The sequence below is a fragment of the Chrysochloris asiatica genome, unplaced genomic scaffold (genome assembly GCF_000296735.1).
Source record: "Chrysochloris asiatica unplaced genomic scaffold, ChrAsi1.0 scaffold00023, whole genome shotgun sequence".
NCBI lineage: Eukaryota > Metazoa > Chordata > Mammalia > Afrosoricida > Chrysochloridae > Chrysochloris > Chrysochloris asiatica.
The window spans coordinates 13,389,772-13,412,857 of record NW_006408541.1 but is presented as its reverse complement, the minus strand read 5'-3'; the positions used below and the strand labels follow the sequence as shown (position 1 = coordinate 13,412,857).

Here is a 23,086-nt window from a genome sequence, read left to right as displayed (position 1 = left end):
TCTTTTCCAATCCTGATGCCACATTCTTCTCCATATAATCCAGTTTTCTGGATTATTTGCTCAGCCTAGAGACTGAATAAGTATGGTGAAGGAATGTAACCCTGGCACACATCTTTCCTGGTAAACCATTCAGTGTCCCCTTTTTCTGTTCTAATGGCTGCCTCTCGGTCTATGTACAGGTTTCTCATGAGCACAATTAAGTGTTCTTGAATACTCATTCTTCACCATGCCTCCCAGCGTCTGTTATGATCCACACAGTCGAATGCCTTTGCAGAGACAATAAAGCACAAGTAAACATCTTTCTGGAATTCTCTCCTTTCAACCAAGATCCACGTGACGTCAGCAATGATATCCTTAGTTCCATGTCCTCTTCTGAATCGGGCTTGAATTTCTCTCGGATCCCTGTCAATGTGCTGCTGCAACCATTTTTGAATTATCTTCAGAAAATTTTACTTGCCTGTGATATTAATTATATTATTTAATGAGTTCCAAATTCAGTTATGTCACCTTTTATTAAAATAGGCACAACTATGGATCTCTTCCAGTCAGTTGGTCTTAAAAATTTATTGGCATAGATAAATGAATGCATCCATCCAGTGCTGCGTCAGGTTTTGAAACATTGAAACTGGTATTCTGTCCATTCGTGGGCCTTGATTTCTACCAGTGCCTTCAGTGCAATTTGAACTTCTTCCATCAATACCTTTGATTCTTTATCATATGGTATTTCTTAAAGTGATTGAACACTGATCAATTCTTTTTGGTATAGTGACTCTGTGTATTCCTTCCATCTTCTTTTGATGCTTTCTGTATCATTCAACATTTTTCCTATTGTTGTTTAGTGCTGTTGACTCAGTTCTGACTCATAGCGACCCTGTATAGGGTTTCTGAGGAGCAACTGGTGAACTTGAACATCCGACCTCATGGTTAGCAGTCCAGTGTTTATCCTACAATGCCACAAAAGGACTCCATTTTGCCCTTCAATACTACAACCTGAGGCTTGAATTTTTTCTTTAGGTTTTTCAGCTTCAAAAATGTTGAATGTGTTTTTTTCCCTTTAGGTTTTCTAATGCTAGGACTTTGTACTTTGTCTCCTCGAGCTGTCCTTTGAAATTTTCTGTTCCATGCTTTTACTTCATCATTTCTTCCAGTTGCTTTAGCTTCTCTACATTCAAGAGCAAAAATTTCATCCATTTTGGTCTTTTCCTTCTTTCTTGTCTTCTTAATGACTTTTTACTTACTTCGTGTATGATATTCTTGGTATCATCCCACAACTCTTCTGGTCTTCAGTCATTAGTGTTTAATGCATTAAATGTATCTTAAGATGGTCTCTAAATTCAGGTGGGATATACTCCAGGTCATATTTTGGCTCCCAAGGACTTGTTTTAATTTCCTTCAGTTTTTGCCTTAACTTGCATATGAGTAACTGTTTCACAGTTGGCTCCTGGCCTTATTTTGACTGATGATATTGAACTTCTCCATCATCTCTTTCTACATATGTAGTCAATTTGATTACTGTAATCCCATCTGGTGATGTCCATATTTATAGTCATCATTTATGTTTTTGTTAAACAAAAGATCTTGCAATAAAGAAGTCATTGGTCTTGCAAAAGTTTATCATGCAATCTCCAGCATCGTTTCTGTCACCAAGGCCATATGTTTCACCTACTCTTTCTTCTTTGTTTCCAACTTTTGCATTCCAATCACTAGTAATGATCAATGCATCTTTATTGCCTGTTTGATCAATTACAGACTGAAGAAGTTGGTAGAATTCTTCAATTTTATTATAATTGGCATTAAATTTGAATAATTTAATGGGATTAACAGGTCTCTGTATATTTTATTTTTTGTTTTTTTTACTTTTTACTGGAGTGAATACACAATTCACTGGAGAGACAAAATGCTTATCATAGATGGTTAGGGTCACATGGCAGTTTAAAAAAATGACATGCATGTAATTTAGCCTGTGTGGTTCAAACCCATGTTCTTCAAAGATTAACTGTATATGTTATATGCTAAACCTTTTTCAGATTTATGATTGTCAGATTTTTTCTCTCATTCTGGCCAATTTCTGTAATACTTAAAATATGGAATCTCTGCATTAGGCATAGTTGCCACTTTATAGGAACTGCATAACTTACATTAATGCTACAGGTTTACCTACTTCCCATTATTGTTTTTTTTTCTGTTGTTTCTAGGTTGCCACAATGGTTCAGCCAACATGTCCTTAAAAATGAAGTATCAGTGAATGGAGTCTTGGTGTGGCTCTGTGGGTTAATATGCTGGACTGCAAAGTCGGTTTGAACTACAAGGTCCGCAGTTCAAACTCACCGGCTGCTCCTTGGAACTCCCATACAGGGTCGCTATGGGTTGGAACTGACTCGATGGCTCTTAACAACAATAGCAAAAGTAGATGAATACATGTGGATGTGGCTGGAAAGGCTAAGGAGAAGTTGAGATACCGGGGAGATGGGTGAAGCTGATGCACAACTACTTACTACATGTCTTTGGAACATTCATGAGAGATTGAAACATTTTCTATGTGAAGACTAAGGGCCTTGTAGTAGTTAAGTCAGAACATTTCTTAAGATAAGAGATGTGAGATCACAATACTATGGAGATACATTAATTGCTAAGAGGGAACTTCACAAAGTCTTCAAATAGGAAGAGAACCATCAAGAAGTAGAAACAGGATCCCTAAACTACATTTGTTGCTGATGTAGGTCCCATTGAGTCATTTCCGACCCATAGTAACCCGATGTACAATAGAACGAAACACTGCTCAGTTCTGCACCATCTTCACAATCGCTGCCACGCTTGAGCCCATTGCTGCTGCCACTGTGCCAATCCATCTCATTGGGATTCTTCCTCTTTTTTGCTGACCTTCTACTTGACCAAGCATCTTCCAGGGACTGGTCGCTCCTGGTAATGTGTCCAAAGTATGAAAGACAAAGTCTGGCCATCTTGCCTTCTAAGGAGCACTCTGGCTATATTTTCTTCAACACAGACTTGTTTGTTCTTTTGGCCGTGCATGGTCACTTCAATATTCTCCTCCAATACCATAACTCAAACGCATCAATTCTTCTACAGTCTTCCTTATTCACTGTCCAACTTTCACATGCATATGAGGTTATTGGGCACATCAGACATAAAACAGGCAGGAAGGGGGCAGGTAAGAATTGAGGAAATGTACACATCAATTTTAGCACAGATTTTAACTACTGAAGAAGTATAAAAGTTACATACTTTACACTTTAAATAGCATTTTCATGTCTATCAAAAAAATAAGCACAATGCAATAATTTTTTTTTAATTATGCTTAATATCATAGGATTACCTAATGGATAAATGGTTAAATGCCCTATACAGCAACTGTTCTTTCTAATCACACATTTCACATTAAAGTTTGTTTGAATAGTAAAGTTTACTTGGACTCTTGGCTGAAACCTCCATAGCCAACAACTACATATGCAGCTCCTCTAAGAAACATAATAACATTTGTATTAAATCCATTTCACAATTAAAGGCCACCTTTTCTTCAGTATAATTTAATAACAAGTTTTCTTCAAAACTGTATCTCTTTTGTCTGACAATCGTCTTTGAATTTCCTGATTTCATTTTTTTAAACAATTAGTAGTTTCACAACTTGCTTGTTGTTGTTGTTATGTGCCGTGGAGTTGGTTTTGACTCATAGCAACCCTGAACAGGGTTTCTGAAGCTGTAAGTGTTTACGGGAGCAGAAACCCTCATCTTTCTCCTGCGAACGGCTGGTAGTTTCGAACTGCTGACCGTGAGGTTCGCAGCCCAATTCGTAACCAATACGCTACCAGAGCTTCTTAAGTTCTGCAATTTCAAAGCTGTTTATGTTTGTTCATTTGTTTTTTTCTTGGCAGCTTCCAATTTTTCTCTTGCTTTCACTTCATGTTCTGCAAATGCTGTTTCTTGCTTTGTTGTTGTTGTTAAGGGCTGTTGAGTCGATTCTGACTCATAGCAACCCTGTATAGGGTTTCCAAGGAGCTGCTGGTGAGTTTGAACTACCAACCTTGCAGTTCAAATGACTTTGCAGTGTGACGCATTAGCCCACAGCGCCGCATCAAAACTCCGTTTCATGCATATAGGCTCCTAATGTAAACTGATGACATGTTGGTTAATATTTTTTGTTGCATCATTGCTGTTGGGTCTTGAAATACCATTTCATTAAAAACTCCAAAACACTGCCTTCCCCCCCCAGGATGGAATTGGTGTCTAATTGAAACAATAAATGATTCAGAGTTACAGGTGTTTCATTAAGGTCAATGAAAACTATTTTGATGATTATTTGAAATTCACCCCACCCTGTTTCAGTAATTTCACAGGGAGGCCTAGTAACAATTCCTAAAGAATTGCGATCGTTTTCATGTAATTTAAACTGGATTGTCTTCATATATACAGACATAGCCTCATTTCTATGTGGTTTTACATACACGGTCCACTGACGATGGGTGTGTCTATCTTCTCTTTTCTTTCTAAAATATCGAGCAACATTACCATAAACTATTGGTTTCACAATAGCAACACCCTTTACTCTCCTACAAGAGTCAGGTTCAAATTCAGCCATTCTCTTGAACATATTGCCCCTGGCAGAAACTGCCGCCTCCGCCAGGGAAAGAGACTCGGACTGCCGTAGGGTTTCTGGTGGAGGAAGAGCAAGTCACCCGTGATCACAAACCTGAGTAACCACCAACTCCTTGAGGCAGAACAGCATTCCCCAAAGCATGTGGAAGGCCCCCAGGTCTTCTTGGGAGGCGTATGGATATTATCCTATCATAGACAGCATTGCACTTCAAGACAGATCTTGAAATATTCTTTCTGACAATGAATGTGACTGTACTCCTCTTCAGTTTGTTGTGCCCAACATAGTAAACCATATAGTTGTCTGGTTTGAGATGGCTAATACACGTCCATTTCAATTCATTAATGCCTAGGACATCAATCTTTATGCCTTCTAGTTCATTCTTGATGGCTTCCAATTTTCCTAGATTCATACTTTGGTCATTCCACATTTCAATTACTGAAGAATGTTTGCAATTGTTCCTTCTCGTTTTGAGTTGCACCCTATAAGCAAATGAACATCTTAAGCAAATGAACGTCTCCATTCATACTATAAGCAAATGAAAGTCTCCATTCACATCATTAAGGCCAACTCTACTTTGAGTGCCTTCCAAAATAAGGAGCTCATCTTCTGGCACTACATCAGACAATGTTTCACTGCTATTTGTAAGGTTTTCAGAAGTGGTTTACTTCTCCTTCTTCATCTAAAGCTCTGTTGAAACGTGTTGACCATGGGTGACCCTGCTGATATTTAAAATATTTGTGGCATAGCTTTCAGTATCACAGCAACACAAAACATCACACAGCATGACAGACGGACAAATGACTGATGGAGATACAGGTATAAATAGTTACATATTGAGTGGACATATGAATGGGTACATAGACATTGGACAATAAAAACTAGATAGGTGATTGTTGGGTGGATATGGCAAGTGGATGGATAGACTGGTAGATACATGGAGGAAAGGAAGTTGACAGGATATGACTAGATGGATGAAAGCTAGATGGATGTTGAGTACATGAATGGTCAATTGTGAGTAGAAAGATGAAGGGATGGATAATTGGTGAGTGGATGTATCGGCAGACAGTGGAAAAGTATCAGGAAAGATGGATGGATGAGTGCAATGAAATATTTGGATGCATGTTGAGGGATATTGAGCAGATACTGGGTATACAGAAGTAGGATTGATGGAGGGAAACAAGCTGTGTTGATGTTAAGTGGAATGAATGCATGGAGGTCAGTTGGATGAACGCACAAATACTGAATCAATACTGAAGACCTGCATAGCTCGATGTTGGAAAGATGTTACAGGAACAGTGACGAGATGAATATCTGATCAAAGCACTGGGTGTACAGCTAGATAGGAAGATGGATAAACTGTTGGATGAACCACTAGATGGATGTTGGATGGGTAGGAAGTGTATGGATAGATGTTCAGGAAATCACTGTGCACCATGAAATGACAGGCCCAGCTGCTCATCCCCTTTCCTCCCAAGAAGCACACGAGGCACTTACCGTAAAGATGTCACCATGCTTCTCCTTCATCCTAGTTAGGAAGCTGGCAGCATCTTTTCCAAACTCCAAGGCATGGCCCAACCAAGGGATAATGCCAACGTCCAGGGGAGGTTCACCAGGTCGCCTGCAGAGACCAGAGCACTCACAGCTATTTGATATTGCAGGGAAGTTGGTAACAAGAATAGGGTAAGGGGGTATGGTTTTAAATGGGGTCATAGGTACACACTAGCTGAGCCCAGAGGATGCAAAGTCTGTGCGTGTGACAATCAAAACCAGAATCATCTGTGAGAGCAGAGAAAGTCCTCTGGGAATATAGTACCAATATTTAGAACCCACTGTGCTGGCAGAATTCAAAGACAATCCACAATAACTCACATCCTTCTCTAATCCCTTCCTGGGAGCGGGAGTATCCTCAGTGGGACTGACCTAAATGATGGGGTTTAAAAGGGCCAGGGCTCTTCCTTTTGTCTGTCAGACAAGATTCAAAGCATGGAAGGGCTTCCAAATAGGGGAAATGCTCTGTTGCTAACTTTGAACATGGAGGGGCCACATGGCAAAGAATATGGGCAGAGTCTAGGCGATGAGAGCAGACCTCAGCTGATAGCAAGCAAGTAAACAGGGACCCTATCAAGATTCTTCCCAGAGCGTACTGATAGAAAGGCAACCTGGCCAACATCTTGATTTCAGCCTCATGAAACTGAACAGCCACCACTCGCTTGTCAATTTGTTGTACTATGGTGGCTGTGATACTTGAAGCTATATCACCAGTATTTAAAATACCCGCAGGGTCACCCATGGGAGACAGGTTTCAGCAGAGGTTTCAGACTAAGACAGACTAGTAAGGAAAGGCAGACAGCTTCTAAATGTTTACCCACTGAAAACCTTATGAATCGTAGCAGAACATTGTCAGCTATTGTACCTGATGATGAAAACATTATGAATAGCAATCAAACATCATCAGATATAGTGCCGAATGGAAGGAACGCAAAACACGACAAACAAAGAGCTGCATCCTCAACATAGAATTGACTGTGATGATGAGAATGGAGTAAAGCTTTCAGGACCTTCATTTGCTGACGGGGCACAACTCAAAATGAGGTGAAACAGCTGTAAACATCTATTAATAATCAGACTATGGAATGTACAAAGTAGGATGCTAGGAAAATTGGAAGTTGTCAAAAATGAAGTAGAACCATAAAGATCAATATCCTGGGCATTAGTGAATGGAAATGAACTGGTATTGGCCATTTTGAATCTGACAATCTATAGTTTATTATGCCAGGGACAGCAAATTAAAGGGAAATGGCATGGTATTCATTGTTAAAAACATATTTCAAAATCTATCTTGAAGTACAATACTGTCTGTGATGAGCTAATATCCAGATGCCTACAAGGAAGACCAGTTAATGCCACTATCATTCAAATTTACCCACCAACCACTAAAGCCAGTGATGATGAAATCTACCAACTTCTTCAGTCAGAATTTGATCAACATGGAATCAAGCTGTATTGATAATTTTTGGTGATTTGAATGTGAAGGTTGGAAACAAAGGGAAAGGATCAGTAGTTGGAAACTATGGTCTTGGTGATAGAAATGATGCTGGAGATCACAAGATACAATTTTGCAAGGCCAATAACATATTCATTGCAAATAACCCTTCTAAAATAATATAAAAGGTGGCTGCACACATGGAACTCACCAGATGGACTATGTAGGAATCAAATTGACCACATCTGTGTGAAGAGATGGTGGAAAAGCTCCATATTATCAGTCCAAACAAGGCCAGGGGCAGACCATAAAAGGATCATATGCAAATTTAAGGTGAAGCTTGAAAATTAAAACAAGTTCATGCGAGCCGAACTATGTCTATGATGTCAGACATAGCCCACCTAAGTTTTGAGATCATCTCAAGAACAGATTTGATGCATTAGATACTTAAGACAGAAGACCAGAAAGAAGAGTTATGGGATGACATCAAGAATATCACACAGGAAGAAAATAAAATGCTATTAAAAATAAAGGAAAGACCAAAATGGATGTTCAGAAGAGACAATTAAGTTTGCTTTTGACCGTAGAGAAGCTAAAGCAACTAGAAGAAATGAAGAAGCAAAAGAGCTGAATATAAATTTCAAAGGGCAGCTCAAGAAGACAAGATCAAGTATTATTATGAAATGTGCCAAGATCTGGAGTTAGAGAACCTAAAGGAAACAACACATTTAGCATTTTCTCAAGCTGAAAGAACCGAAGAAAACAAATTAAAGGGAAATGGCATGGTATTCATTGTTAAAAACATATTTTTAACAATGTGTTAAATTGACTTGAAATATTGTGGCATTATGGGTTAATGTGCTGGACTGCAAAGTTAGTTTGAATCACAAGGTCAGTGGTTCAAGTTCACCAGCTGCTCCTTGGAAACCCTATATAGGGTTGCTATGAGTCGGAACCAACTCTACTTAACAACAACAGCATATTGGCGTGGTAAGTCAGGATAAGTACTGGATTGCTAACCACAAGTCAGCAGTTCAAACCCATCAATAGATCTTCAGAAATCCTATTCAGGGTTGCTATTTGTCAGAATGGATTCAACAACACTTGACAACAACAACATGGGCAAAATACTGAACGATGCAGAAAGCATCAAAAATAGATCAAGAGTCATTGTACCAAAAAAAAACAAAAAACAAAAAACGGTCAACTTCCAGCACATGACACAGACCCTCTATAACAAAGATACAGGAGACAAAATAAAATATAACAGATGAAAATTGTAGCACCCTGAACGTCAGAAGAAAGGTTAGAGAGGTGGATTGAGGGCTTGCTGGGAGGAGAGGCTGAGCAGGGACAGTGAGAGCAGGAGACTGATGGGAGAACGTCGGATCAGATGCGGCTCCACCATCTTGTGAGCAGTTTTGTCAGAGAAGGGAAGCCTGGCAAAGCAGATTAGCATGGGTGACAGAAAGGTATGATTTCTTCTTTTTCCCCACATTCCCCTGATGACCAGAGGTGTGACCAGCTCCCATCCTCACCCACCCCAGCACAGACCCTGCTTTCTGGGAGTCAGAGCTACGTGGTTGGGAGCCACTCTAGTGTGAGTTGGGAGCCATTTTGGTGCTTGAATTCAGGTGGGCTTGGCACCAGCCCTACACAACTCACAAAGCCATCAGTCCAGCACTGAACCAGTCACCCTGCCTCCACGGTGCTCCTGACAGACACTGAAACCAGCTCCATCAAGGGCCCCCAGCAACTGCTTCTGGATTGAGTGCCCTGGACATAGGCATCACTGAGGCCAATAGGAACTCCACCTAGGGCCAGGAACTCTGCTATCACATCCCTTCCACAACCACTTTGTGACTTCCTTGAATTGCAGGAGCTAGCCAGAGATTTCTCCTTTCCAGGTCCAACAACTGCACTGTTTGTTTCTACAAATATGACAACCCCAAAATCCCCTGAAGATAACAGACAATTTTAGCTCCTATAAAGAAAACAAGAGAGAATGGCTCAAACAAATGACCAAATGCAGAGCCAGAAAATGTTTCTGAAGAAGAATAGGTAATGGAAAACAATTCAAAAGAATGCTAATTAGGTACCTTCAAAGGATTGATAGAAAGATCTAGGAGAATACAATAAAAACTTTAGAACAATTCAGTAAAACACTACAACAACAACAACAACAAAAACCCAGATGAAATAAATGCAAATTTTGAAACGGTACAAACCCAGCAATTAGAAATCCAGAAGATTACAACTAAGATCTCAGAAATGGACAATACATTGAAAGGACAAAGGAGTAGAGGCGAAGCAATAGAAGCCTGAATTAGTGAGCTTGAAAATAAAATCTTTCAATACTAGCATGCTAGAAAAACAATCAGAAAAAAAGAATAAAAAAATCAGAAGAAAACCTAAGAATTATGTGGGACAACACTAAGAGAAACAACTTATGGGTTATCAAAAGTCAAGAACAGAAAAAGACAAGCACAGAGAAAACTGTCCAAGAGTTGTTGGAAGAAAACCTCCTAACATCATGAAAGACAAGAAGATAAGCATACAAGAAGCTGAACGAACCCCAAACAGGATAGATCCCCAAAGAAAATCACCAAGGCATATCATAATCAAACTTTCTAAAATCAGAGACAAGGCAAGAATCCTGAGAGCAGCCCAGGAAAAAGGAAAAGATACCTGCAAAAGAGAATCCATAAGACAAAGCTCTGCTTTCTCAGCAGAAACCGTGAAGGTATGAAGGCAATGGAATGACATATGCAAAACTCTGAAAGAAAGAGATTGCCAACCAAAAATCATATATCCAGCAAAGCTGTCCGTCAAATATGCTGGCAAAATTAGGATATTTCCTGATAAACAGAAATTAAAGGAATTTGTAATGACTTTACAGAAAGGGTCTCTTTGGACTGAGAACCAACAACAGCAGACAACAACCTGAGATTACATACATGACAACATCACCCAGAACTCAATCCACATATAGGACTATGTAAAGTAAATCAAACCTTTAAGACTGAAAACAAGGAACCAGAGATATTAATGTATAATGAAGTTAACTACAAGGTAGAAAGAGGGAATAGTGTAGATATAGAACTACCAGATAACAAGGGAGTTGGGTACATTTCAAGATAAAACAGACTGTTTTAAGCAGAAGGAAAAAAAAAAGATAAATTACAGTGCAACCACAAAGAAAAATAATACACCGGCACATCAAAATTAAAAAAGAGGAAAATCAGAACAATTTAGTAAACATTAACACAATAGAATGAAAATGAAAAGAAAATCCACAAACAAAATGAACTCAGCACAGATGATTGATTATATGGAACAAACAATCCAGCGGCACCACAGCAAAACAAAACACAGAAAAAAGACTACAATCAATTTATACCTATTGATAATTACACTTAATGCCAATGGATTAAATGTACTAGTCAAGAGACCTAAGAATGGGTAAGAAAACAGGATCCTTCAACATGCTGTAGACAAGAGACATACCAAAAAGATGGAAACAGCTTAAATGCCCATCAACAGAAGAATGGTTAAACAAATTTTGGTACATACACACAATGGAATACTACAAAAGGTTGAAGAATAAGGATGAATCTGTGAAACACCTCACAACATGGTTGAACCTGGAGGACATTATGCTGAGTGAAATCAGTTGATCACAAAAGGGCAAACATTGTACGAGACCAATGTTGTAGAAAGCTTAAAAAAAAAAAAAGTTTTTCTCGATAAAAGAAACAATATATGATGGTTACAGCGGAGAAGGGGGTGGGTAGGAAAATTATTCATGAGCTAGAGGGTTGTTGTTGTTAAGTGCCATTGAGTCTCTCTGACTTACTTGCAGAGCTAGAGGGTAGACATATGTTAGCATAGTTGACAGGGCAGGCAATATACAAGAGGGAGGCTAGCCAAGGAAAGATGAAGGTATCAGGAGACACAGGGAGGAATGTAACAGTTAAAGTGATTAGAGGTAAATGCTATTAACTGTTGGTACATGGAGGGATTGCAACCATGTAATGAAGCCAAGTACATGATATGTTCCACCACTCAGCTGTTCAGTTTGTCGTACTGTGGTGGCTTATGAGTTGCTGTGATTCTGGAAGCTATGCCACGGGTATTTTCAATACCAGCAGGGTCACCCATGGTGGACAGGTTTCAAATGAGCTTCCAGATGAAGACAGACTAGGAAGAAGGAGTGATGAACTACCTCTGAATATTTAGTCACTGAAAACTGTATGACTAGCAGAGAAACACTGTCAGATATAGTGCCGGAAAATGAGCCCCTCAGGTTGGAAGGCACTCAAAATGGCGACTGGGGAAGAGCTGCCTCCTCAAAGTAGAGTTGACCATGATGATGCGAATGGAGTAAAGCTCATGGGACCTTCATTTGCTGATGGGGCACAACTCAAAATAAGAGGAAGACCCCCAGTGAGATGGAATGGCAACTTCAATCTTTTCTCCATTGGTAAGAACGTTGTTTATTGGTCCAGTAGTGAGGACTTTTGTTTTCTTTACATTGAGATGCAACCTATACCAAAGGCTGTGTTCTTTGATCTTCACCAGTAAGTATTTTAAGTCGGTGTCACTTTTAAGTACTATGGACTGCCAGAATAACAAACAAATCTAGGATGGAAGTAGTACAGCCACATTGCTCCTTAGAAACCAGGATGGCAAAACTTTGGCTCTAATACTTCAGGCATGTTATCAGGAGGGACCAGTCGCAGGTGAAGAACATCATGCTTGGTAAAGTGGAGGGTCAGAGACAAAGAGGAAGACCCCAACGAGAAGGACTGTCACAGTGGTGGCAGCAATAGGTTCAAGTGTAGCAACTGTGAGGATGGTGCAGGACTAGGCAGTGTTTCCTTCTGTTGTGCATAGGGTTGTTGTGAGTCAGAGCTGACACAATGCCACAATACAGCAACAACAAAACTAGGGAAAAAGGTCTGTGGATCACAATAGTCCAATTCCATTATACACAGGGCCACCATGGATCCAGGGTCAACTCAGCGGCAGCTAACGACAACAAGGACTCTGAGTGGAAAACCCAACCACACCGTACTGTCCTTCTAATCTACCAAACTGTGAGCTAATAAGTGGACGTTGTTTTAAGATGCTACGTTTGTGGAAATTATAGCAGAGCAAAAACGGTTACACTCAAACTTACTATATGAACACTCTATCTCATCTTCACTCAAAATCCTGTGAGAGAGGGGACTGTAGGCTAAGAAGAGCTGTAGTCATGCTCACAAAATAGGCCTCACAAGATTAGGGGGCTGGGCTCATGAGGAACCCCTTAGAGGTCCCTACCTCCAAGTTAGGACCCCCTATCTTAGTCTAAGAATGATCAGAGCCACCGGAATCTAGCAAGTTCCAGACACCTGGCTGCTGAATGCATGAATGCATGAGAAGTTAGTGAGTAATTCATTACATCTCTTCTCACTATGGATGAATCCATTCTTTCGCCAAATATTAACAATGAGCCAGGACTTTTCCGAGTGCTGGAAATACAGCAGTGAGCCAGGTAGAAAAAGTCTCTGACATCATGGGACTTATGTACCAATGATTAAAAACAGACAATAAACAAATAAACAGTGAGAAGTATCACGAAAATAGAGGAGATACAATTCAGAAATGTTGTTGTCGCCGAGTTAGTTCTGACTCATAGCAAGCCAATGCACAACAGAACAAAACATTGTCCTGTTCTGTGACGTCCTCACAACTGTCTGAGCCCATTGTTGTAGCCACTGTGTCAGTCCATCCAATTGTAGGTCTTCCTCTTTTTCACTGACCCTCTTTTCCAAACATGATGTCCCTCTCCAAGGACTGCAGTCCTGGTATGGTGCTGTGGCTAATATGTCAGACTGCAAAGTCGTTTGACCTGCAAGGTCAGTGGTTCAAGCTTACCAGCTGCTCCTTGGGAACCCTATACAGTGTCACTATGGGTCAGAATTGACTTGACGGCACTTAACAACAAGAACTCCAAGGATTAGTCTCTCCTGAGAACAATTCCAAAGTACATGAGACAAAGTCTCACCATGCTCTTTTTAAGGAGCTTTTGGACTTCCAAGATAAAATGTTCATTTTTTTCATCACTTGTCCTTTGAAATTTTCTGTTCGATTCCTTTACATCATCATTTCTTCCATTGACTTGAGCTACTTTACGTTCAAGAGCAAGTTTCAGAGTCTCTTTGGACATCCATATTGGTCTTTTCTTTCTTTCCCATCTTTGTAGTGACCTTTTGCTCTCTTTATGTCTGATGTTCTTGATATCATCTCACAATTCGTCTGGTCTTCAGTCATTAGTGTTCAATGTGTCATGTTTATTCTTGAGATGGGCTCTAAATTCAAGTGACATATAGTCAAGTTCATACTTCAGCTATTGTGGACTTGTTTAGTTTTCTTCAGCTTTAATGTGCATATGAGCAATTGATAAACCTTATTCAAGCTTATGATATTTACTGTCTCCATTAGCTCCTTCCACAGATGTAGTCGGTTGATTCTTGAGTATTTCATCCAGAGCAGTCCATGTGTATAGTTACTGTTTATTTTGTTGAAAAATGGTATGTCTAATGAATAAGTCATTGGTCTACTAAATGATCTCCAGTATCATTTCCATCACCAAGGCCATATTTTCCAAGTTCTGATCCTTCTTTGTTTCCAACTTTTGCATTCCAATCATCAGTTTACCAATGCATCCTGGTTGCATGTTTGATCAATTTCAGATTGTCATCAGTCAGTTCCAACTCATAGCAGCCGCGAATGGTGCTTCCAAGGAGTAATTGATGGTTTTGAAGCACTGACCTTGTGGTTAGCAGTCCAATGTTTATCCTACGGCGCCATAGTGGAGTTAGATAAAATCTTCAATTTCTTCCTCTTAACATTAGTAGTTGGTGCATAAATTTAAGAAATAGTCATATTAACTGATCTTCTTTATATGGGTAAAGACATTACCCTTTCATACACAGTGTTGTACTTCAGGATAGATCTTAAATATTCTTTTTGACGATGAATGTAATGCCATTCTTCTTCAATTTGTTATTCCCATCAGAGTAGACCTCATGACTGGCCAATTAGCAGTCAATTTCAGCTCATAAATGCCTAAGATATTGATTCTCAAGTGACCCATTTGGCATCTTCCAAATGTGTCTTTAATAGGTACCACGTCTATAAGATACGAATCGGGCTACCTCACAGTCAGCAGTTCAAAACTACCAGCTGTTCTGCGGGAGAAAGATGAGGATTTCTGCTCCCTTAAAGATTTACAGCCTTGGAAACCCTGTACAGGGTCACTATGAGTCGGAACTGACTCCACGACACATCACAACACAACAACATCTACAATAGTGAGCGTGACTGTGTGAGGCATGGGACCAAACACTTTACCAGACTAACTCAGTACATCCTCTGCTAACCTTAAGCAGAAGGAACTATATTGCAAGACTGTTTACAGAGGAAGAAGCTGAGGCAAAAAAGAGGTTAGGCCATGTGTTTGCTGTGACATGGGGGAGGAGGTGGTTTCTAGTTCAAGCTAGTCTGATTGCAGAGACCACATCGAGGACAGTACACTGACCTCCAAGTGGATATTTGCACCCCCACTTTGCAAAAGAGGAAACCAAGACCCAGCATGGTTGCAGAGACCTGCCCTAGTTCAGGGCCTGAGTATTTCTTTGTCAAAGGAAGGAGGAGCTTCCTCTCCCACCAGCTCCCCCCTTCAAGGCAGGTATTATTTCTGGCAGCTCTCCTCTTTCTCCAGAAAAAGTCTTGAGGAGGCTCAGACAAAGGCAGGAAGCGGGAGCCCAGGCGCCTGATGTGGTCAGCCTGGCATAGCCCTCCCCAGGCCCAGACCACCTTCCAGACGGACTCAGCGGCCTGCCAGCAGGGGCAAAGGAGGCTCTATTTCTGGTCCTGCGGTCTCCAGCCTTGCCCACTACCACTCTCCCCGTTTCAAGGCATTTGTGGTGGGGACATCGGGCCTGACGCTCCCAATCCCAGTTCCTTCCCACACAGCCAACCATTGCCTGTCCATTATCATTCAGCTGTGCAGACACCTTCCACAAGCTTTAATTCCCATCCTGTGGGTTCCCCCCAACAACTAACTGCCCATGCCTCAGTCACAGACCCTGCCCACCAGTACTGCCTGCCATCTGCCCTGCTTCTGGGGACACTTTGTGCTCTGGGGGTGGGACTATGTCCCTTGAAGCAGAGAGCAAGGACAGAAAAAACAAGCCTGCTGTGGTCGAGCTGATTCTGACTTGTGCTACAGAGCAGAACAAACTCCTCTGTGGGGTTTCGTGGTGGCCATTTTAACAGAAGCAGCTCACCAGGCTTTCGTTTGCAGGGATGCTGGGTGGATTTGAATCATTGGTCTAGGCTAGCAGTCCATCATACACTGATTGCCCCAACCAGGCTCCCTTGGAGTGCCATCGAGTCAGTTCCAACTCAGAACAACCCTGTATAGGGTTTCTGAGACTGTAAATCTTCACACAGTACGCATTGGTCAGGGCAGACGCTGGCATCTCTTCACAGTGCACTGTTGGTGCCCAGTCTCTATGTTCAAAGGACAAGGACAAAGAGGAGAGAGGCACTCAGCCTGCCAAGAAGCTGAGACATTAGAGACAGAGCTATGTGAGTCACCTCACGCAAAGTGCAGTGAAGTTGGTCCAACCCCACAACCGAGGAGCAGCTGGTGAGCTTGAACCAACAACCTTGCGGTTCAAACCAACTTTGCAGTCCAGCACATTAACCCACAATACAGATGGGTAAACTGTGGTCCAGAAAGCAAAAAGGATGTTTCTGACACCCACATAGCCGATCATTAGCCCCAGTGGGCTCAGAAGTCAACTCTGGGTCCAAGGCCTTCTCCCGCAGGATAGAACACGCACACCAGTAACTGGTGTTCAGCAGTTACTGACCTGGGCTTACAAATTCTTGTTGAGATTGCAAAATTTTGAATTTGGACTTAAAAAAAAAAAAAAAAAAAGAATCAAACCCATTGCCATGACGCTAACTTATTAACAATGTTTAGGTTGTTGTTGTTGGTTGTTGTTAAGTGCCGTGGAGTCGGTTCCGACCCATAGCGACCTTGTACAGGGTTTCCGAGGGTGTAAATCTTTACGGGAGTAGAAAGCCTCATTAGGTTAGTTGTTTTTTATTTTTTCTGTATAGTTTGACTTTTTCATAACGAGAAAGTAAAACATAAAAACAAAAACCTAATGCTGGAGGTAAATACAGAGTAGCTGACCAACCGAAACAAAGTTTTGTGTGTGTGTGTGTGTGTGTGTGTTTTTAAATGGAACAAAGCAGGAATTTTGAATCAGTCAACAAATGTGGATATAATACGGTCTATTACCATCTCTAAGTTTCTAACCCTCTGCTGTAGAAAACGGGTGATGATAAGGATGGTCAGGAGAAAGGAAAGAGACAAAGTAGGTAATGGGATGTCTTTTTGTTTCAACCCAGCCTTTGGTCCACTGTCTCCACAGGATCAGTTCATCCACCTCTTTTTCAACATCTGAGCATTTGCCCTGGTTTAAGCATCATCCTCTGGTCAAAGCTGTATCTCTTACTGTGTTCAAGATCATGTGGTTCCAAGACTTTTAAGGTTTCAGATCTCCAATACAATGTGTGGGAAGAGTGTGAATTCCTTTTTCCTGGAACTAAACCTTCTTGCAGCCCAGATTTTAGCATAGAATGATATGGGATATGTTGGTTGGACTCTCTGAGCCTCAGTTCCCCACTTTCTAAAGTGGGGGCAGAATGACCCCTCACCAAATATGGAGGAGGAAATGAGATTGTGCATCTGAGCTCCATTCTAAATTGGGGTTCCTAGAGAGTCTCCCAGGAGTCATGGTGTACTGCTGTAGAATAAGCACTGGACTGTTAACCACAAGATTAGCAGTTCAAACCCACCAGTCTGTCATTGGAAACCTTATACAAGGCCGCTGTGTGTCAGAACTGACTCAATGGTACTTAACAACAACAACATGGGGTCTCCCCCAGGTTCATGCAACTTCCTCCAAGCTGCCCATGACTCCCATACCTACACTTCTCCCCAACTCCCCATTGCTGACCCTTCCAAGTCACCTACAGCTACGCAAATCAAAAACTCACCCGCAAAGGTAAAATAGCTCTCTGGATAGATATTAGCAAGAATTAGCTAGCATGATGTTAAATGTGCATTCCTTCTAACCCAGTTTTCTCATCATCCCCATTCTAAAGATTGGGTAATGGAGGCAGAAAGATGTCACATACAGTGTACACCATCCCACAGGCTAGGAATTCTCATATCTCATACACTGACAATGCCAAATATCCAAGTACCCAGAAGCCGTGAACTTTACTACTTTCTCCAGCTATTCCCTCCCGAGAAAAACCCAAGCCAGAGACCCTCACTGGAGGAACACAGCACATGGTCTGAAATAGCAAAAATATTGGAAACAACATAAAACTCCATCAGTAGGGAAATGGGTAAAAACAAAACTAGAACTTATTCACATCAAGAAATACTGCACAGAAGATGAGGACATTGGTCCATCAGTGCTAGAATTCTTGCTTTCCATGTGGAGATCTGGATTTGATTCCCTGCCAATGTACCTCATTGTAGACACCAACTATCTATCAGAGGGAGCTTGAGTGTTGCTATGATGCTGATCAGAGTTTCCAGACTAAGACAGACTAGGAAGAAAGACCTGGCCACCGTTACTGAAAATTGACCATTGAAAATTCTATGGATCACAACCGTTCATGGGGATGGAAAGGACTGAGCAGTATTTCATTCCATTGTTCATGCACTCATCATGAGTTGAGGGCCAACTCGATGTCCACCAACAACAATAACGACCCCCCAGAAGATAAAAAGAACCAAATAGCTCTCCATGTAGCAAAACGAAAAGCTGAAGTGAAAAAAGTAAATATGCAGTCTGGAAACGTCTTTAAACAGAGTACCAAAAACCCTGACAACTTAGAGAAAAGAATTCATTTCTTCATAGAGAAGTGTATTCACAGTTTTTTACTTTTCTTTTTCATTTAAGTGATGGAATACATGGCTTTAAATTTCACCTGCAAATGTGCCTGAAAGTTGAAAAATAATACAGTGAACTTATTATTTGAAAATTCAACTAACATACTGTTTTTAAAAATTTTAAAGTTCCTTGTGTTTCAGAATTTTCAGACATTTCAGTTTACACATACACATACATACATACATTCATATATGAGGGGGCTTCAAAAAGTTCATGGAAAAAATGGAATTAGGAGATAATGGAATTTTCACACACTTTTTGGAGTCCCCTCATATATACATACATCTACACACACATATGGAGTCCTGGTGTGGGTGCTGTGGATAAAGCGCTGGACTGCAAGGTCAGTTTGAACCACAAGGTCAGTGGTTCAAACTCATCAGCCACTCCTTGGTAACCCTATACAGGATCGCTATCAGTCAGAAGCCACTCGACGGTAAACAGCAACACCCACACGTATGGAGTCCTGATGTGGCACTGTAGGATAAGCACTGGACTGCCAACTGCATGGTTAGTGGTTCAAACACACCAGCCACTCCTCAGAAACTCTATACAGGGTCGCTATGAGTAGGCACCAACTCGATGGTGCTCAACAATAACAAACACATACATGTATGAGGATAAGTCAAAAGGGTTCCAGTACTTAAACATGTCTCTGAAATCAGTAGGTGCTGCAGACAAATTCTCTCAGTGATACACTTGTCTTAGTGTTGTTATGTTGTTGTTGTTGTTATTATGTGCCGTGGAGTCGGTTCTGACTCATAGCAACCCTGTACAGGGTTTCCGAGGCTGACAATCTTTATGGGAACAGAAAGCCTCATCTTTCTCCCATGGAACAGCTGGTAGTTTCGAACTGCTGACCTTGAGGTTCGCAGCCAGATTTGTAACCACTACACTACCAGAGCTCCTTAGTGTTGTTATGGTACCTTTAAAAAAAAAAAAAAAAGTGCAATCAAAACAAATGGCTCCCGAAGGAATCAGCTGGCCAGTTACATTCAAGGCAGAGAGGTCAGCTCAGTAGGTTACGGTGACTGTTTTTTAGGATTCCAACGGGCTAGTTTTGATAGATTTTTTTCAGAGGAAACAGGACAATCATGGGGAGATTATTATAAAGAAGTTTTAAGAAAACTGTATTGATGAGAAAAAAATCCAAGGAAATGTCTTCCTTCACGACAAAATGCCTGTTCATTCTTCAAGAATAGCAAAGGAGCCCTAGGAGAATTTCATTGGGAAGCCTTACCCCGTCCACCCTACAACCTTGGTCTTGCCCCTTCGACTTCCTTTGTTCATCAAAGTCAAAGAACATTTCAAAGGAACAGGATGTGAACTCCTGGTGGACGGCAAAGCTGCCTTTCTGACAAGGTATAAATTGACGAGCACAGAAGTTTTCAGAGGGTTAGAGAGACAGAAACTTTGTCTTCAGAAGCACATGACTTGGATGGAGGACATGTAGAGAAATCATAGCTTCACATTTTGATAATTTTGTTTAACAATGGTTCTCTGTTTTTGTAGCAACACGTGTTGACGTACCCTCCTACACACATACATGTGCATACATATACACACATGTGCACATAAACATACACACACACACCATAGTGTCCTGTATCCTGTACAAGCGCACATCCCTGTATGTAATAGTGATTTTAAAAACATCTGGGGAGTCTGAAGGGACATGACAAATAAAGGCAATCTGACATCCTAGAGCAAGTCCTGGAAGAGAACGAGGAGAGAAATTAATGGAAAAATTGGTGAAATCCAAACACCATCTGGAGTTTAGCTCCTAGTGGTAGACCAAGGCTGGCCTGTAAGTTGTGACAAATGTACTCTGGTAAGAGATGAAACTTGGGTGAGGCATATACCAAGATTCTCTAACTATCCTTGCAACTTTTCTGTAACTCTCAAAAGATTCTAAAAGAGTTAGTATTATTATTTTTAATCTGGAAAGTTTTCCCTAAACTGATCAACATGAGAGGTTTGGGGAGAGGACTAGAAAACAAGGGGAGGTGGTCAGTCTTACCTGCACGGGTTAATCTTTTGTTTGAAGTCTAATGTATTCTGCTATGCTTAGTGTAATTTAAAAACAAAAACATTTTACAAAAGGAAAAAAACTGTCATCTGCCTGATTTGAAGGGCATGAGTTTGACTTTTTCTTCTAAATCAAAGGTTCTCAGTGGAAAAGGAAATCTTTCTTGAGCCAGGACGCAGCAGTTGAGCCTAGGCTCCACCAAATCGCCTGTGGGATCTCAGATGACGAAGCCCCTTTCTGGGCCTCAGTCTCTCCCTTGCCAAGTGGAAATACTACGCCTACCCACCCTCAAGCATCCAAAGCCGGGGATTCCATGGAAGATGGTCCCCCAGCGCTTTCAATACCGCCAGTCTCAACTCTCCCATCTGTGCAATGGGAATGAGCAGCAAGCCCCACAGGACTGCTAACGGTAAGACAAGGGTTTGACATCGAGTGGACGCTGAAGAGTGGGAGGGGGCTTCTTCCACCTGGAGTCACATGCACGCAGTCCCCACTCAGAGTTCCCTGCAGATGAGCTCTGGGCTCTACAGTCCCCTCACCTTTCCTCGCCCCTGGAGCCTTCTTTGCAGAATTGGCTCGGCCCGGCCTGTCTTGGTGATGGCCGTGGTGAGGTCAGTCCGGGAGCCCCTTTTGCAGGGTCCTGAGACTCCCACCTACTAGGGTCTCCCCACTGGGGTTGGCTGGTGGGAATGTGACCCCTCGATCCCGGGATGGGGGGCAGCTCCAGACCTGCCGTAGGCTCCACCACGCTTGCTCCAGGCCCCCTTTGTCTGTGCCGGGACCCGTCAGCCAGGTAGGGGAGCCGGGGCCCGCAGGCCGGGGGACTCACCGCGTGCGCCGGCGGGTCAGCAGCAAAAGCAGCAGCAGCGCAGCCAGAAGACCGAGGAGCACAGCCCAAGGCATGGCCGGAGGCGGCGAGCACTGAGAAAATGCGCTCGTAGCGCGGGTCCAGCTTGGAGCTGTCCCCGCCCCAGGTCCCTAGCGCGCTGCCCACCCCACCCCACCTCCCGGCTCCCTCCCCGCACCGCCTACCTCTCCCGCCCCTTGTGCTCTCTCCTCCTCCTGCCTCTTCCTCCAAACAGCCCTCCATTCCTGCCCCCGGCGCCCCACCTGCCCCCCACCCTGGCCTCTCTCCCCCCACAGCCTGGTCTCCCAACCGGCTCCCGGGTTCCTACTCCCAGCCTCCCTCCCCTTGAGCCCCTTCAAGCCGCCTCCCGGCCCCTCCCTGCTGCGGGACTGCGGGTGTCCACGGTTCGCAGGGGTCACCCGGGGTGCACTGACCCTCCTCCCCCAGATCTGGCCGAGACCGGCTCCCTCCTCCCGAGTCAGGAGCGGTGAGGTGGGGAAAACAGGGGGAAGACCTGAGGAAAGAGGGTGTATGAGGGTGCAATGTGGAGGAGGGGGCTGTAAGCGAGCCAGGGGGACTTTTCCTGGACATTCCACCAAACGGGACTCCACCACCCCTGCTGGCAGATAAACTAGATAAATAAACAAGGGGTTCAAGAAGCTGACCTCTCCTCATCCCATCCCCACCCCAGTTGCTTCGAGGCTCCTAGTTTTCTGTCTCTTTGGTCTGAGCTGGGTGGGCTTGATTATGCTGTATTGTACCTTCAGTTATGACAGTGCAGGGGTTACAAGACCTGATCCGGAGCCGTGACAGCCTGGGTTCAGTTCACATCGGAGCTCTGCTACTACTTGCTAACTGTTAACTTGAATGCTCACTTAATTTCTCCGTGTCTCAGTTTCCCTATCTGTAAAAGGGGATAAATATAGTTTCTTCCTCACAGGACCTGTTGTGAGGTACTATCTGCAGAAAACAGAGACTCAAGAAATACTCTCTGGTGGCAGGAAGTGTATTTATGAACAAGGGACCAACCATGCTGTTAAGGGACAGGACTGGGTGTCTTTGACTCACCAGGTGTGTGGCTCAAGGTAATCCTCTTGATCTACAAAGTGGGAGTTCTGAAGGCACCCATCTTCAGAATTCCCAGGAGAATGAAATGAGATCTTTGAAAACAGTAGCTTTAATCTTTCCTATTGCTTTTAAGTGTGACCCATAGCGACCCTGTATAGGGTTTCTGAGGAGCAGCTGGTGGGTTTGAACTATACTAGCTTTATTGTTGTTTTCAATATTGATATAACTGGTTTTTGTTTTTAAGGTTTTATTGTGGATAGGTGCTCTGGTAGCGTAGTGGTTACAAATCGGGCTGGGAGCTGCAAGGTCAGCAGTTCGAAACTACCAACAGTTCCACGGGAGAAAGATGAGGCTCCCGTAAAGATTTACAGCCTTGGAAACCCTGTGTAGGGTCGCTATGAGTCGGAACCGACTCCACGGCACATAACAACAACATTGTGGATTGAGAGATAGTTCACATGGGAGAACATCGGTTTTACACTTATCGGTTCATTGCAATAATTACAAT

General features: G+C 42.4%; 1 protein-coding gene across 1 annotated transcript in view; it reads right to left on the bottom strand.

Annotated features, from left to right (window-relative positions):
* PTGIS (prostaglandin I2 (prostacyclin) synthase) overlaps window positions 1–21,566 on the bottom strand; it is a 57,828-nt gene extending 36,262 nt beyond the window's left edge. The window contains exons 1-2 of the mRNA XM_006839327.1: window positions 21,493–21,566; window positions 6,107–6,230 (exon numbers count right to left, since the gene is read on the bottom strand). Coding sequence (XP_006839390.1) covers window positions 6,107–6,230; window positions 21,493–21,566 — 198 coding nt within the window. The remainder of the gene's footprint in view (window positions 1–6,106; window positions 6,231–21,492) is intronic.
* Window positions 21,567–23,086: the final 1,520 nt, after the last annotated feature.